The sequence below is a fragment of the Aquarana catesbeiana genome, linkage group LG11, assembly GCF_042186555.1.
Source record: "Aquarana catesbeiana isolate 2022-GZ linkage group LG11, ASM4218655v1, whole genome shotgun sequence".
In the NCBI taxonomy this organism is placed as follows: domain Eukaryota; kingdom Metazoa; phylum Chordata; class Amphibia; order Anura; family Ranidae; genus Aquarana; species Aquarana catesbeiana.
In genome coordinates, this window is record NC_133334.1 from 30,508,320 (window position 1) to 30,524,739 (window position 16,420).

The 16,420-nt window shown below is 40.8% G+C and overlaps 1 protein-coding gene across 1 annotated transcript in view; it reads right to left on the minus strand.

Moving 5' to 3' along the window:
- Positions 1–16,420, minus strand: part of LOC141111935 (receptor-type tyrosine-protein phosphatase beta-like) — a 337,059-nt gene that overhangs the window by 89,000 nt on the left and 231,639 nt on the right. The window contains exons 25-28 of the mRNA XM_073604158.1: positions 13,463–13,741; positions 11,021–11,293; positions 4,202–4,471; positions 644–922 (exon numbers count right to left, since the gene is read on the minus strand). Coding sequence (XP_073460259.1) covers positions 644–922; positions 4,202–4,471; positions 11,021–11,293; positions 13,463–13,741 — 1,101 coding nt within the window. The remainder of the gene's footprint in view (positions 1–643; positions 923–4,201; positions 4,472–11,020; positions 11,294–13,462; positions 13,742–16,420) is intronic.

The window sequence follows — 16,420 nt, forward strand, 5'->3', positions numbered from 1 at the left end:
AGATGAACACATGGAGACAGGTAAGCTGACAAACAAAACTCTATTGCATAACCATGATATGTAATGAGTTGAAAGTCAGTGGGATGAACCAGTGTTCGGCAGCAAGGTCAGATATATCTTTGCTTGGTAACGTTTGCCTCTTGAGCAAATGGGGGGGGGGGTCAGTCAAGAATCTGGGCACTCACAAGACTTTTTCAAAATACTGTAACACTTTTTAAATATAGCTTTTAAGGCTAGGTTCACATTTGTGCAAACACAGACATTGCATGTGATTTGCACCCACACTGTGGGGCCGTTTGCATGTGATGTCTGTGCAATGCGAGTTCAGCCATACATTTGTATGGCTGAACTCGCATTTAATTCGCACAAAAAAGGTGCAGGGACTTTTTTCCCCCCCGCACTGAAATAGGATCACATGGGTGTTCTCACCTATGCGATCCAATCACTGTGCAAGTTCACAGTTCGCACTGTGATCTGTGAACTGATCTGGGGGGTCATTGACAATGTGTTGACACCTGCAGCGGTTTGCAAAGGGCAGTGTGAACTGCCTGCGGGAGGGATGCGATGTGGGAACCGGCGTTGTAATCGCGCTGGTTCCCTCATCACACAAGTGTGAACCTAGGCTCAAGGAGCAAAAACTTACTTGTACAGACTGATCCAATTACAGATGTGCTCTGATACCCCCAGGGTATGACCGTCACCACAGAGACACTGTAATTAGTCCCCGATATCAAGTTTTGAAGGGTGACATATGTTGTGTTGCTTATCACAGTTCCAGAAATGATTGAAGGAGAAGAAGATTTCCAATAAGTGATATTATATGACTTCACCACTCCGGTCATATTTACTGGATCTCCCCAAGATACGGTGACATCCTTAGTTCCTATTATGGTAAAGTTTATGCTGCCCGGTGGGGTTGGATCTGTTTGGAGATAAAACAATGTTAGGAAAAAAATGAGTGCATCCGGAAAAGTATTCACAGTGCTTCACTTTTTCCACATTTTGTTATGTTAGAACCTTATTCCAAAATGGTTTAAACTCGTTATTTTCCTCAAAATTCTACAAACAATATCCCATAATGACAACGTGAAAGAGGTTTAGTTGAAATCTTTGCAAATTTATTAAAAATAAAAAAACGAAAAAATCCCATGTACATAAGTATTCACAGCCTTTGCTCAATACTTTGTTGAAGCACCTTTGGCACCAATTACAGTCTTTTTGAGTATGATGCTACAAGCTTGGCACACCTATTTTTGGGCATTTTCTCCCATTCTTCTTTGCAGGACCTCTCAAGCTCCATCGGGTTGCATGGGGAGCGTCTCTCCAGAGATATATTCAATGGGGTTCATGTCTGGGCTCTGGCTGGCCCATTCAAGGACTTTCACAGGGTTGTCATGTAGCCACTCCTTTGTTATCTTGGCTGTGTGCTTAGGGTCGTTGTCCTGTTGGAAGATGAACCTTTGCCCCAGTCTGAGGTCCAGAGCGCTCTGGAGCAGGTTTTCATCAAGGATGTCTCTGTACATTGCTGCATTCATCTTTCCCTCGATCCCGACTAGTCTCCTAGTTCCTGCCGCTGAAAAACATCACCACAGCATGATGCCGCCACCACCATGCTTCACTGTAGGGATGGTATTGGCCAGATGATGAGCGGTGCCTGGTTTCCTCCAGACATGACACTTGCCATTCAGGCCAAAGAGTTCAATCTTTGTTTCTTCAGACCAGAGAATTTTGTTTCTCATGGTCTGAGAGTCCTTCAGGTGCCTTTTGGCAAACTCCAGGCGGGCTGTCATGTGCCTTTTACTGAGGAGTGGCTTCCATCTGGTCACTCTACCATACAGGCGTGATTGGTGGAGTGCTGCAGAGATGGTTGCTCTTCTGGAAGGTTCTCCTCTCTCCACAGAGAAACGCTGGAGCTCTGTCAGGGTGATCATCGGGTTCTTGGTCACCTCCCTGACTAAGGTCTTTCTCCCCGATCGCTCAGTTTGGCTGGTGGGCCCGCTCTCGGAATAGTCCTGGTGGTTCCAACCTCCTCCATTTACATCTGATGGAGGCCACTGTGTTTATTGGGACCTTCAATGCTGTAGAAATGTTTCTGTACCCTTCCCCAGATCTGTGCCTCCATACAATCCTGTCTCGGAGGGCTACAGACAATTCCTTGGACTTCATTGCTTGGTTTGTGCTCTGAAACGCACTGTTAACTGTGGGACCTTATATACAGACAGGGGAGTGCCTTTCCAAATCATGTCCAATCAACTGAATTTACCACAGGAGGACTCCAATCAAGTTGTAGAAATATCTCAAGAATGATCAGTGGAAATAGGAGGAACCTGAGCTCAATTTTGAGTGTCATGGCAAAGGCTGTGAATACTTATGCACATATAATTTATTTGTTTTTTATTCTTAATAAATCTACAAAAATTTCAAACTTCTTTCACGTTGTCATTATGGGAGATTGTTTGTAGAATTTTGAGGAAAATAATGAATTTAATCCATTTTGCAATAAGGCTATAACATAACAAAATGTGGAAAAAGTAAAGCACTGTGAATACTTTCCAGATAAACTCTCCATCAAGTCCATATACTGGACTTGATGGACTTGTGTCTTTTTTCAACCTGACCTACTATGTAACTGTATATACTGTATATGGAGAAAAGTCTAAATAATGGATATGTGAAATTAAAAACAAAAGCATATGTAGAATATCATTATTCAATTAATAGCATTATCATCATACAATACCTTTTTGTCATATTTGTCCTTTAAACAAAACTTTTTTTCTGTACCATTCAGTGAAACGGCGCACATTTGCTATTTTTTTTTTTGTTTAACTTTGACAAAGCATTGAAGACACATGTGAGTGAATAAAACGATTTTGCGCTATTCCATTCTATGTAATTAAATAAACAATGTGATATAAATTTGAAATCTTACAGTAAAATGGTTATGAATCATTAAAAATAATCAATTCCCAATTCAATAATATTATGATCCAATAGTGACTGTGATCCAAATATAAACACTGTGATCAATGTGCAGTCCTTCAATGAATAGATCTAATAACCTTCTTAATAAAACTTCAGAGTCTATGAGCCGCCACCAACACCTCAGTGCTCACAGAACTCTCACCTCATATCCACAGAATGTAAGCCTTGAGTATTATTAAGGACAAGCTATTCCCTCCGCAGATCCTCTCTCAGAAGTTCATGGACCATGTGTTGGGGTAAGGTAAACAGACAAGCCTCCATTAGTGCAGTAACGTAACCAAACCAATTTATTTAAAAGTATAAAATATGCTTACATCTAAGCACAGTTAAAAGCCCTTCAAACAGCAAAAACAGCGGCATTTCCACCTCTCACATCACTTCCGGTCCGCTGTGTCTTACGGCCACGCCCTACGCGTTACGTCATGTGACTTCTTCAGGGGCTCAACGTGACGTGACATAACGCTGTTTTTGTTGTTTGAAGCACTTTTAACTGTGCTTAGATGTAAGCATATTTTATACTTTTAAATAAATTGGTTTGGTTACGCTACTGCACTATTGGAGGCTTGTCTGTTAACCTTACCCCAACACATGGTCCTGGACCTTCTGAGAGAGGATCTGCGGAGGAGGGAATAGCTTGTCCTTAATAATACTCTAGGGTTACATTCTGTGGATATGAGGTGAGAGTTCTGTGAGCACAGAGGTGTTGGTGGTGGCGCATAGACTCTCTGAAGTTTTATTAAGAAGGTTATTGGATCTATTCATTGAAGGACTGCACATTGATCACAGTGTCACTATTGGATCATAATATTATTGAATTGGAAATTGATTATTTTTATTGATTTATAACCATCACTGGTCTTTTTTATTGTAAGATTTCAGTTTACATTTATATCACATTGTTTATTTAATCACATAGAATGAAATAGCGCAAAATCATTTTATTGACTTACTTATGCACGTGTATTTGTGAAATTACTATGTTTTGCAGCAATTCTGGGTATCCAATTAGGATTTATTGTTATCACATTCACTATATAATAGCACAGAGGATCACTATACTATATTCATTGAAGACACATGACCTTAATCATACTTACATGTAGTTCTTTGTTACACCATCCATATTTTCTTTGTACTATTCAGTGAAATTGCGTACTTTTGTTACTTTTTTAACCTTGATAAAATATTGACGTCACATGACCTTGATCATACTCACATGTAGCTTGTGTCAGCCAAGGTGCTGCCTGGCTGCAGGAACTGCTGACTGTCACTATTGTTACATTGTAGACTCTTCCTGGTAATAATCCAGTAAAATTTACTTGCGTCATGTTAGGCTGCATTGTGCCAGTCTGCATTGTGTTATTGACATATTCTGTTATAGTGACGGTATAATTAGACACTTTTCCTTGTGGTGCGGTCCAGCTCACAAACAGAGAATTCACCGATGTGTTACTGCTCGCTGTGGCACCGACAGCTTGTCCGGGAACTAACAGGAAAAATATTTTTTTATTAGTAAAAAAGGTACACATACAGATCTTATTATAAAGGGTGCACGGGTTCTACAGCAAAGATGGAGGGCTGGGGGGGGATCCTGCCCATAGCAGCATCATTTGTGTTGGAAGAATAGGGAGCAAAGACCTTGAATCTCTGAATGTGGGTGATCTAAACTGTAAAGGGGGATTTACTAAAACCGGAGAGTATAAAATCTGGTGTAGCTATGCATGGTGGCCATTCAGCTTCTAACTTCAGCTTGTTCAATTACGCTCTGCCATAAGTTTTGCGGTGCATACTAGCACTTTATGGCATAAATCTCCTTGGGACACATAAATGAATGTGGTGGCATTTAACCAGTTTCTGCCTGCACTATAGCCAAAAGATGGCTACAGCTCAGCTCTTTGGTTCTGGGGGGATGTCCATAGATGTCTTCTCACGTTCGCGCATCCCATGCGCCTCCGGGTCACGCAGTGCCAACGCTCTGTTACCTCCGTGGTCAAGGGCCAATCTCAGCAGCCCTTTACCATGTGATCAGCTGTGTCCAATCACAGCTGGTCACATGTAAACAAACTTGCTAGTTATCAGCATTGCGTTCCTCACGTGCTGTCACTGTGTGAGGAAAGGAAAGCCAATAGTTGGTAAATCTGACAATCTGTTTACACTGATTATCAGTGCAGCCCCATCAGTGCAGGTTATCAGTGCTCATCAGTGAAGCCTATCAGTGCCCATCAGTGTAGCCTTATTAGTGCCCTACAATGCTGCCTATCAGTGCCCATCAGTGCTGCCTCATCAGTACCCATCAGTGCAACTTATCAGTGCCCAAATATGCCCTTCAGTACAGCCTCATCAGCGCACACCAGTGAAGAAACCATTGATACCATTGACAAAGATAGCAGGACTCGGCCCCACCCCCGACACCCATGTCACTGGGCTTGTGTTGAAGGACTTTAGTTTATGGCATAAGCTTGAAATCAGTGTGATACTCCTCAGTGATCATTCAGAATTCATTAAGTAAAAAAGTGAAATACCGCGCTATATCAAAAAGCAATAAGATGGAAAGCAGCCGCTAGAAGTGGAATACACACAAACAATAAATAGAAAAAGAAATATAGCAGCGCTAAGGATACGGATGAGTGATGAGTAAATATCACTAGTGGTATATGATTAAAAGTAATTAAGAAGTGTACTGACATAAAAATTATTATTAATTATACACCAATAGTGAAACCTGGTGATGAATTGAATATATCAAACCAAAGGCTAAAAAAGAAAAAAATTAATTACATAGATTGACAGTCATAAAAATGAATAATCATGGAAGTAAAACATGTAAATAAAGAGTCCTTAGATGGGAGGAAGTAAATTGATTCCCCTTTGGTGATATCAATTCAAAATAAAAAATAATAATCAAGTGTTCAGAAAAGGATAAAATTTTCACAAAAATTGAATAAAATGGTAATTTCGTGAAAAATCCACCACCGCATCAAAAAAGTGACCACCATAAGAAATGCAAGCTTACCAAATAGCAAGCAAATGGAGCTTGTGATCTCCAAGGTAATCAGGTAACTCTAATCCTGGGCTGGTGTCCTATAGACTAGGCAGGTGTCTCAGGGGGATCAACACTCCACCGGATACTGAGGGTAACTCAGCAGGCTCTCCTAAGCCGGCGGTCATAGCGGACCCTACACAGCTCACCCGCAGCACGACACGTAACCGGTTATATTCAATTCATCACCAGGTTTCACTATTGGTGTATAATTAATAATAATGTTTATGTCAGTACATTTCTTAATCACTTTTCATCATATGCCACTAGCGATATTTACTATTCAGAATTCATTGACTGGTGCATTTGACCTGCTTTAAGGGGTTTAAATACCGGTTTTGCATTCCCATGCAAAAAAGAAAATTTGCCTGTTGACTGGTGCACCATTACTTCTTAGCAGCTTTGAGAAGTATGCGTGGATTCTTTTCTTTCTCTATAGCATTCAAAATGACTGAACTTTTTCTAACAGAAGAAAATATCCTATCATTATTTATTATAAATATACAGGATTTATATAGGGTCAACAGTTTTTGCAAAATAAGGGAGAGAGCACAGTAATACAATTCAATACAGTAGGGCTAGTGATACCAAAGGCATTATGTATAAGGAATGAGCTGATGTAGAAAGTAAAAGTTCAGTTTGAAGGTGGAGTCGGGATAGGATTTCTAGAAAAAGATAAGTTTTCAATGATTCCCTAAAAGAAGACAGAGCAGAGAATAGACATGTGAAGAACAAAAAAATTTGTTTAATTTCCGATCGATTCGTTAAGTTACTAATTTAGTTTGGTTGCATTCGTAACTAAATTAGTTTAGTTTTGTTTTGCTTATTCTTTTTCAACCAAATTCAAATTTTTCCCAATGCATTCTAAATATTCAAGTTAAATTTAAATTGAAAATATCGAGTTTTGCTGACCTCTGTAATCACAGGGGGATTCTACCACAACAAACCCTTCAAGGGAAATACCTTCTTCCACAAACTCAGAGATTTTTCATTATGTGCAAATAGTGCATTTTCTGCAAACCTTACAATGGACGGCTGATATAACCACGTTCACCTCAATGGAGTATTTATGCAGATCACTTGACAAACACACTGGCTTTATCTCCAAAATCTATAGTATATTGACCTCTACTCCAAACAAGACATAGGGGAGACATTCACTCTAGATGAATGGTCCAAAATGTCACAGAGTGCATCAAAAGTCATATATAAATACTTCATTGATCAAAGCAAATTACAAGGTTTTGCTCAGATGGTACATGGCAAAGACGAGAGTAGCTTCATTCGTCACAGGGGCCTCTCCCTCCTGTTTTCGAGGGTGCGGTATGGAAGACATGGTGATCCATATATGGTGGTCCTGCCCCAAGGTGAAATGTTTTTGGCTTCACCTCTATAATTTCATCTTGTCACTTACACAGGTGAACTTAACTAAATCACCGCAGCAAGCTCTTCTGGAAAGCCCGGTAGAAGGCACATCTAAACAGGCAGGGAAACTTGTAACCTTGATCTTTACGGCAGCCAGAATAGTAATTGCCAGATCATGGAGGACGCCCACGATCCCTTTCGACTTGGTAAAAAACAAGTTGTCATGGATCATGGTAAATTAACGCCTTTTGGCGATTTTACAGGACAAACGAGCCCTATTTGATAAGATCTGGGAACACCGGATCAAATACTTGTCTAGCCCCTCATGAGATCTCAGGGACTGACCGAGTTAATTTTAGGGAGTGCACTTCCTTCCCTCTCCCTGATACTCTTTTCTGCTTCCTTTCATTCTTCTCCTTTTCTTCTCCTGGAATAGTCTATGGTCTTGGTTCTCCCCCTTCCTCCCCCTCCTGCATGGAGAGTAGTGGAGGGACAGGGAAATCAAGGGATATTTATAGTTATCTTTCAGACTACGGAAATGTTATCTGGTTGTGTTTTCATTTTCCCCCTTTTTTTTTTCTTGAATTGGAGCAATAAGCAGTAACAGGTGTGCAGACCAAAAGACAATAAGGCCCCTTTCACACAAGGCGGGATCCGTTTCTACGGAGCCCGCCTCGGTCCGCCGGCTCAGCGGGAGATCTGTCCGTTGATCTCCGCTGAGCCGGCGGATGACAGGTCCCTCTCTGCTCACTGAGTGGGGAGGGGCTTGTCAGGCGCCGCTGCCGCCTATGCAGGGATCGGATGAAAATGGACAGTGTGTCCGTTTTCGGCAGATCTCCCCCGATCCGCCAGCGACGGACCAGGACGTAGGGCCATCCGTCTGCTTTTTAGCGGATCGGACCGGGTCGGATGTCAGCGGACATGTCTCCGCTGACATCCGACGCTCCATAGACTAACATGGAGCGCCTGTTCAGGTCCGCCGTCAAAACTGACAAGCGGGCCTGAACGGTCCGATCGTGTGAAAAGGGCCTAATTTACTTTTCTAGAAAGGCTCACTGTATATTAATAATACTGAGACATGGTATACAGTTAAGACTTAAATGTTAAAAATGTCTTGCCTCTGACTATTCTCTGATCTCCTGGTTCTGACTTTGGCTTGCTACTGGACCTTGCTCTGCCTGCTTCCCTGGTACTGACCTCCGGACAACCCTTCTGTCTTACCATGTATGACCCCAGCTCACATTGGCTATAGCTATAAAGCAGGTGAATGAGTGTGGGGGGTAATCGTGAGATAATTATAACTCACACAGAGGCACCGTCCCTAGTGGAAACAAAATTTGGAAAAACGTGAAGTGGGACTTTACATGTGCCTCGATGGAGTATGGATAATAATTTATGACAGTATTTAAAAAAAAAAAAAATCATAAAGATACTTTACCATCCTTGGATGAAAATATTTAAAACATTACAAGCCACATATCTTACACCAAAGGGTAATTATAAATGCCCTACAATGATGTAGGAGTTTTTATGTTATATATATGCATTATTAACATTTTACCTAATATCATTTTATGATTTAGCTAATCTCGCAATCTTGTATCTCTAGGACATCTTTAGTATTTAAATGCTGTTTGTGCCGCTCTAAAAGGCCCTGACGAAGCGGGGTTCCCAAGAAACGCGTAGGCCACATTCTTGATACTCTATACCAGGACTCGCACAACATTGATCAACTTAACAGTAAATTGTATTTCCTTTCAAACTGTAATGTTTTAAATATTTTCATCCAAAGATGGTAAATAAAGTATCTTTATGAATTTTATTAAAAAATACTGTGTCATAAATTATTATCCATACTCCATCGAGGCACATGTAAAGTCCCACTTCACATTTTTCCAAATTTTATAACTATAAGCAGCTTTCCTTTACGTGGTAGTTAATATAGGGCTTGGAATGGGTGTGGGAACAGGTTTAGGCTTAGTATTTGACTAAACTTCAACTTTAAAGGATAAGTTCACCTTTCGTAACATGTTACACCCATATTCATGATGTAACATGCTACAAACGGACCCGCACCCCCCCAATCCCCAATCTGACAGCTAGCGGGGATCTTCTCTTCCCCGCTAGCTGTCTCAATTTGAAAAAAACTTGGCCAAGCGGAGCTCCACCCACCCAGCCATGCCACTCATTCACAGTGTCCTGTGAATGGAAAACGACAAGGTCCGGCAGCCTTTGCGGCTGTTGGCTTGCAGTTTTCAATGAACTACCACAGTGCTTGTTTCAGGTCACAATGCATGCCTCATTTCCTCTGTGTTGTATAACAAATGTGGGAGTGCTAATGTGCTGAAAGACTGCATGGTGATCTCTCTGGTAATTGAGTGACACTAGACTGAGAGACCCAGGGACTGTGGAATATGTAGTTTCTTCATAGGAAATGTTAGTTCTCAGACTACAGACAGAGTTCATGCATTAAAGTGACATTAAAGGTTTGGTTTTCTTACAAAAAAAAAAAAGGTATTAAACGTATCATACTAACCTGCTCTGTGCTGTGTTTTAGCACAGAGCAGCCCCGATCCTCCTTTTCTTTTTGGGTCCCCCACCGGTGCTCCTGGCTCCTCCACCTCGACAAGTGCAATAGCAAGCCGCAGCTCGCCCCTGCCCCCTTGGCAATAGTTTAAAAAGTTACATTTTCCGTTTAGCAGTACTTATGGGTACAGTCAGTTATTAGACGTGTGCAGTTCGTTTCAAGCTACAGTATTAACGATGTTTACAGACTGCGCCGAATAACGAAACAATTTGTCCGGAATTCCGAAATTCAAATTGAAATTCCAATCAAATTTTACATTCAATTCCATTCAAATTCGAACTGTAAACATATTTCTGAAATCAAAGACTGTGTGTGCTATTAGAGGACCATTTCAAAATAATGCTGTTTTTGTTAAGCCAAAGGTGATCTAAAGAGTCATTGTAATCATTTGATTAAGTTTTTCCTTTTGTTTGTTCACTTTGCCACATTCGAATAAAAAAAAAAAAAAAAAAAAAAAAAAACATTTTCGATTCAACAGATTTGAAATTTATCAATTTGATCGTTTTGAATCTTAAAAAATTGGTAAATTCAAAAGAAGACATAAAACGAATTCTGAATACGAATTGAACGAATCAACCAAATTTAACAAAACTAAATAACTAGATTAATGAATCTAAACAAAACAAAACAAATTTTTTCGTCATGCACATGTCTATCAGTTATAAACGAGGGGTCTAATTCTATGTTACAGGCCAGCGGAGGACCCCAGAACAGGAGGATCGGGCCGTTCTGTGCAATTATATTGCACAGAGCAGGTATGTATAGACATGTTTGTGATTTGAAAAAAAAAAATAATCCTTTACAACCACCTTGAGAAGATTGTATGAATTTAGTCAATGCATCTGAAACAAAGACTGTTCTTTTTTCTGGTGGCAACAAATCAGCTTTTCACTTTTACACTCCAGAATGTGATAATGATGGGGAGTATCAGATTGGATGTTGTGAATAACTTAAAATTCTTGCGGAAAATTTGATAGACAAGGACTGGAGCATTTGTTGGCAAAGACATTTATAAGTTGCTTTTCCTGTTTGGCAGTACTTACGGGTGCAGTCAGTTATAGACACGGGGTCTGATTCTACGTTACAGGCAGATATTGTATATACAGTGAATGTATAGGTCTCTCCCGCTGTCAGATATCCTATTGTAGCCGATGCACTGCTCACTATTGTATTATTTATCAGTGTAGATGATGAGGTTACATTGGTCTGCACCCTGTAGGTGTATGAGCTCTGATACTCGTCTGGTTGTGTCCAGGTCAGGGACGTAGAATTGGTAGTTTTGGCAACAATCTGCGGTAATGTCACAGATATCGGTTCTGTGGATAAGGGAAAGAGTAATATTAATAACCAGAGTAAGAATTGTTACATTCAGAGTGCTAAAACACTGCTAAAGAAAAGAGTTATCATCTTCATCATTATCTTTAATAACAGCGATAAGCTAAGGAGATATGGAGACCTCTTCTTGTCTTCATTCATTCCCTCCCGTAATCAGAAAATCATATTGTATGATTGTGTTTCACATTGTTAATATCATATTGTAACTTTAGGCTGCATTCACACCTAAGCACTTTCAGCTCGTAAAACGCCCCCAAAAAAGCCTGAAAAAACGCCCAAAAAACACCCAACAAGCAAAATCCCATTAATTTCAATGGCACCTGTTCACAGCTAAGCGTTTGTCACCTGAAGCAAAACGCCTGAAGGTCAAAAAAATACATCAGCTTCTTTTTGGGCAGATTACAGGTGTTTTTCTGCTTTTTACATTGGTGACCTTTTGACGTGTGAAAAATCGCAGCAAAAAAAGTGGTAAAAAATCACGACTTTCTGCCTGAAAACGAAATGCTCAGGAGTGAATGCAGCCTTACAGCTAAAGCCTAGGTAGCTAAAGTTTTTATATGGTCCTTTCCCCATTACTCTACTAGTGCTCTGCTTGCACACAGACATAGCTAGGAATAAAAAATGCAATGTGTGTTTACACAAGTACTGGCGTATATCAATGTGCAGCCATTAATAACTATGGGCAGGTTGTAGGCAGCATCTGTAGTTTCTGGTTGGAGAAATACACCTGAATTGTACATTGTACAGCCCCAATCACCCGTGTGCATGAGACATAAAAAGCAACTATATAAACTAGCTCTAAAAGTCATCTGTCTTATAATAAGGCATGCAAGGTCTCCTTCCCCTTCTAGAGCAGAGAGAGAGAGGACAAAGAAACCTTGGAGCTTTACCAATGTCCATAGGTCATTATGCACCAAGGGACCCTGTCACCGTACAAGAGTTACCAAAAAAAAAAAAGAACACTTATAAGTGATGACTCTAAATACTTATCTTTCCCACTGCCTGCACCATTGAATACCACTCTGATGAGATAGAAAAATCCTGGACTGCCGCACTTCATAGAAAAGCATCTTTATTGAAAAATAAGATTAAAATCCAAAATTACAGACATACCAAAAAGGGCAAAGTGGGGAAGAAAATCGCTAACGCGTTTCACATCCAAAGATGCTTACTCATGAGCTATGAGTAAGCATCTTTGGATGTGAAATGCGTTAGCCATTTTATTTCCCGCTGTGCCCACTTTTTTGTTATGTCTGCAATTTAGGATTTTAATCTTATTTTTCAATAAAGATGCTTTTCGATGGAGTGTGGCAGTCTAGGATTTTTCTATCTCCACAGACTTAAGCATAGCCAGCACCCAGCACTGTGTAGTAGGGCGGGAGTACTTACGAAAGCACGGAGACTTCATAGAGTGGCATTTCCTTTGTAACACCACTCTGATGCTGTAAGATCATCTTCTAAAGTCCACTGGGAAACCAAAACTTCTGGTTGTGTCAAACTTCTGGGTTCTCTACAGCTCTTCCTGGCTTCTCCTGCTGACCTCCAGTAAAGATGTGGAGGTTAGCAGGATAAACCAGTATGAGTTGTGGGGGACCCAGGAGACCAACCCTCCAGAAAGTGTTGTTTACCAGCAAAAAGGATAGTTCAGCTGGTTCCTCCTGCTGACCTCCATGGCACTACTCTCTTCTGTAATGAGTGTTCGGCAGCAAGGACAGATATATCTTTGCTTGGTAACTTTTGCCTCTTGAGCAAATGGGGGGGGGGGTCAGTCAAGAATCTGGGCACTCACAAGACTTTTTCAAAATACTGTAACACTTTTTAAATATAGCTTTTAAGGATAGGTTCACATTTGTGCAAACACAGACATCGCATGTGATTTGAACTAGCATTGCGGGGCCATTTGCATCGCATTGAATTTGCACAAAAAAGGTTCAGGGACTTTTTTTCCCCTGCACTGAAATCGTATTGCATGGGTGTTCTCTGTGAACCAATCTGGGGGGATCATTAATAATGCATTGACACCCGCAGCGGTTTGCAGAGGGCAGTGTGAACTGCCTGCAGGAGGCATGCGATGTGGGAACTAGTGCTGTAATCGCGATCGTTCCCACATCGCACAAGTGTGAACCTAGGCTCAAGAAGCAAATACTTACTTGTACAGACTGATCCAATTACAGATGTGCTCTGATACCCCCAGGGTATGACCGTCACCACAGAGACACTGTAATTAGTCCCCGATATCAAGTTTTGAAGGGTGACATATGTTGTGTTGCTTATCACAGATCCAGAAATGATTGAAGGAGAAGAAGAATTCCAATAAGTGATATTATATGACTTCACCACTCCGGTCATATTTACTGGATCTCCCCAAGATAAGGTGACATCCTTAGTTCCTATCATAGTAAAGTTTATGCTGCCGGGTGGGGTGGGATCTATTTGGAGATAAAACAATGTTAGGAAAAAAATTTGTGAGATGGAAGAAAATGTATCTGCTTTAAAAACAATACATATAATGGGATGAATTAACAAAGAGTGGGGCAAGCATAATGCTTACACCACTTCTAAACATAAAAAATGGAGCACATGCAAGCCCCTTTGTTAATTAGGAGCCATCAGTTCTCTGTTCTATGGTGGCTGTGACAGACACACAGATCTCTCTACCTGCTCCCCAAAAGTTATATTTAAAATTAAAAAGGAGCTCCAGTCTCCCCCAAAAAATTAAAAGTCAGCAGCTACAAATACTGTAGCTGCTGACTTTTATTATAAGGACACTTACCTGTCCAGGGATCCAACGATGTCCTCACCCAAGCCGATTCTTCAATCAGCTTTGGTTCCAGATGCCGGCATCTTTACTGCCAGTTTCTTACAATCCATGCACGAGCCACACTGCACTTTGCAAATGATCCTGCAGTATTCTGGGACCTGTGATGTGTGGAGGAGGTGGGCTGAACTTCCACTCAGAAAGGTACCTGCTCCCCCCCCCCCAAAAAAAGTGCCAAATGCGGCAGTGAAGGGGTGGGAGGATACAAACAAGCAGAACTTCCCGTTTTGGGTGAAGTTCCGCTTTAATGACTTCAAAATATAACAATGTAAGAAAAAAAAGAAATCAATGAGAAGAATAGGAATAATCATCTGCTTTGAAGGAATACGATGGTAGGGGTGTTCACAATGGCCACCTTTTCGTTCAAATAATAAAAAGTTTAAAAAAAAAAACCCTTTGTCCCAACCCCTGTCACTTTTTTCAGCCGGGTCTGCATGAACAGTGCATCCGGAAAGTATTCACAGTGCTTCACTTTTTCCACATTCTGTTATGTTAGAGCCTTATTCCAAAATGGTTTAAATTCATTATTTTCCTCAAAATTCTACAAACAATCCCCCATAATGACAACGTGAAAGAGGTTTAGATGAAATCTTTGCAAATTTATTAAAAATAAAAAATGAAACAAATTCTATGTACAATACATAAGTATTCACAGCCTTTGCTCAATACTTTGGTAAAGCTTCTTTGGCACCAATTACAGCCTCAAATCTTTTTGAATATAATGCTACAAGCTTGGCACACCTATTTTTGGGCAGTTTCTACCATTCTTCTTTGTACAACCTCTCAAGCTCCATCGGGTTGCATGGAGAGCGTCTGTGCACAGTCATTTTCAGATCTCTACAGAGATGTTCAATCGGGTTCAAGTCTGGGCTCTGGCTGGCCCCCAAAGGACTTTCACAGGGTTGTCAGGTAGCCACTCCTTTGTTATCTTGGCTGTGTGCTTAGGGTCGTTGTCCTGTTGGAAGATGAACCTTTGCCCCAATCTGAGGTCCAGAACGCTCTGGAGCAGGTTTTCATCAAGAATGTCTCTGTACATTGCTGCATTCATCTTTCCCTCAATCCTGACTAGTCTCCCAGTTCCTGCTGCTGAAAAACATTCCCACAGCATGATGCTGCCACCACCATGCTTCACTGTAGGGATGGTACTGGCCAGGTGATGAGCAGTGCCTGGTTTCCTCTAGACATGACACTCGCCATTCAGGCCAAAGAGTTCAATCTTTATTTCATCAGACCAGAGAATTTTGTTTCTCATGGTCTGAGAGTCATTCAGGTGCCTTTTGGCAAACTCCAGGCGGGCTGTCATGTGCCTTTTACTGAGAAGTGGCTTCCATCTGGCCACTCTACCATACAGGCCTGATTGGTGGAGTGCTGCAGAGATGGTTGTTCTTCAGGGAAATGCTGGAGCTCTGTCAGAGTGACCATCAGATTCTTGGTCACCTCCCTGACTAAGGTCTTTCTCCCCAATCGCTCAGTTTGGCCGGTCAGCCCGCTCTAGGAAGAGTCCTGGTGGTTCCAAACTTCTTCCATTCACATGTGATGGAGGCCACTGTGCTAATTGGGACCTTCAATGCTGTAGAAATGTTTCTGTACCCTTCCCCAGATCTGTCCCTCCATACAATCCTGTCTCGGATGCCTCCAGATAAGTCCTTGGACTTCATGGCTTGGTTTGTGCTCTGACATGCACTGTTAACTGTGGGATCTTATATAGACAGGTGTGTGCCTTTCCAAATCATGTCCAATCAACTGAATTTACCACAGGTGGACTCCAATCAAGTTGTAGAAACATCTCACGGATGATCAGTGGAAATAGGATACACCTGAGCTCAATTTTGAGTGTCATGGCAAAGCCTGTGAATACTTATATATATATAATTTATTTGTTTTTTATTTTTAATAAATCTGCTTTCAAACTTCTTTCACGTTGTCATTATGAGAGATTGCTTGTAGAATTTTGAGGAAAATAATGAATTTAATCCATTTTGGAATAAGGCTATAACATAACAAAATGTGGAAAAAGTAAAGCGCTGTGAATACTTTCCAGATAAACTGTCCATCAAGTCCATAGGTTGGACTTGATGGACTTGTGTCTTTTTTCAACCTCACCTACTATGTAACTGTATATACTGTATATGGAGAAAAGTCTAAATAATGGATATGTGAAATTAAAAACAAAAGCATATGTAGAATATCATTATTAAATTAATAGCATTATCATCATACAATACCTTTTTGTCATATATGTCCTTTAAACAAAACTTTTTTCTGTACCATTCAGTAAAATGGCGCACAT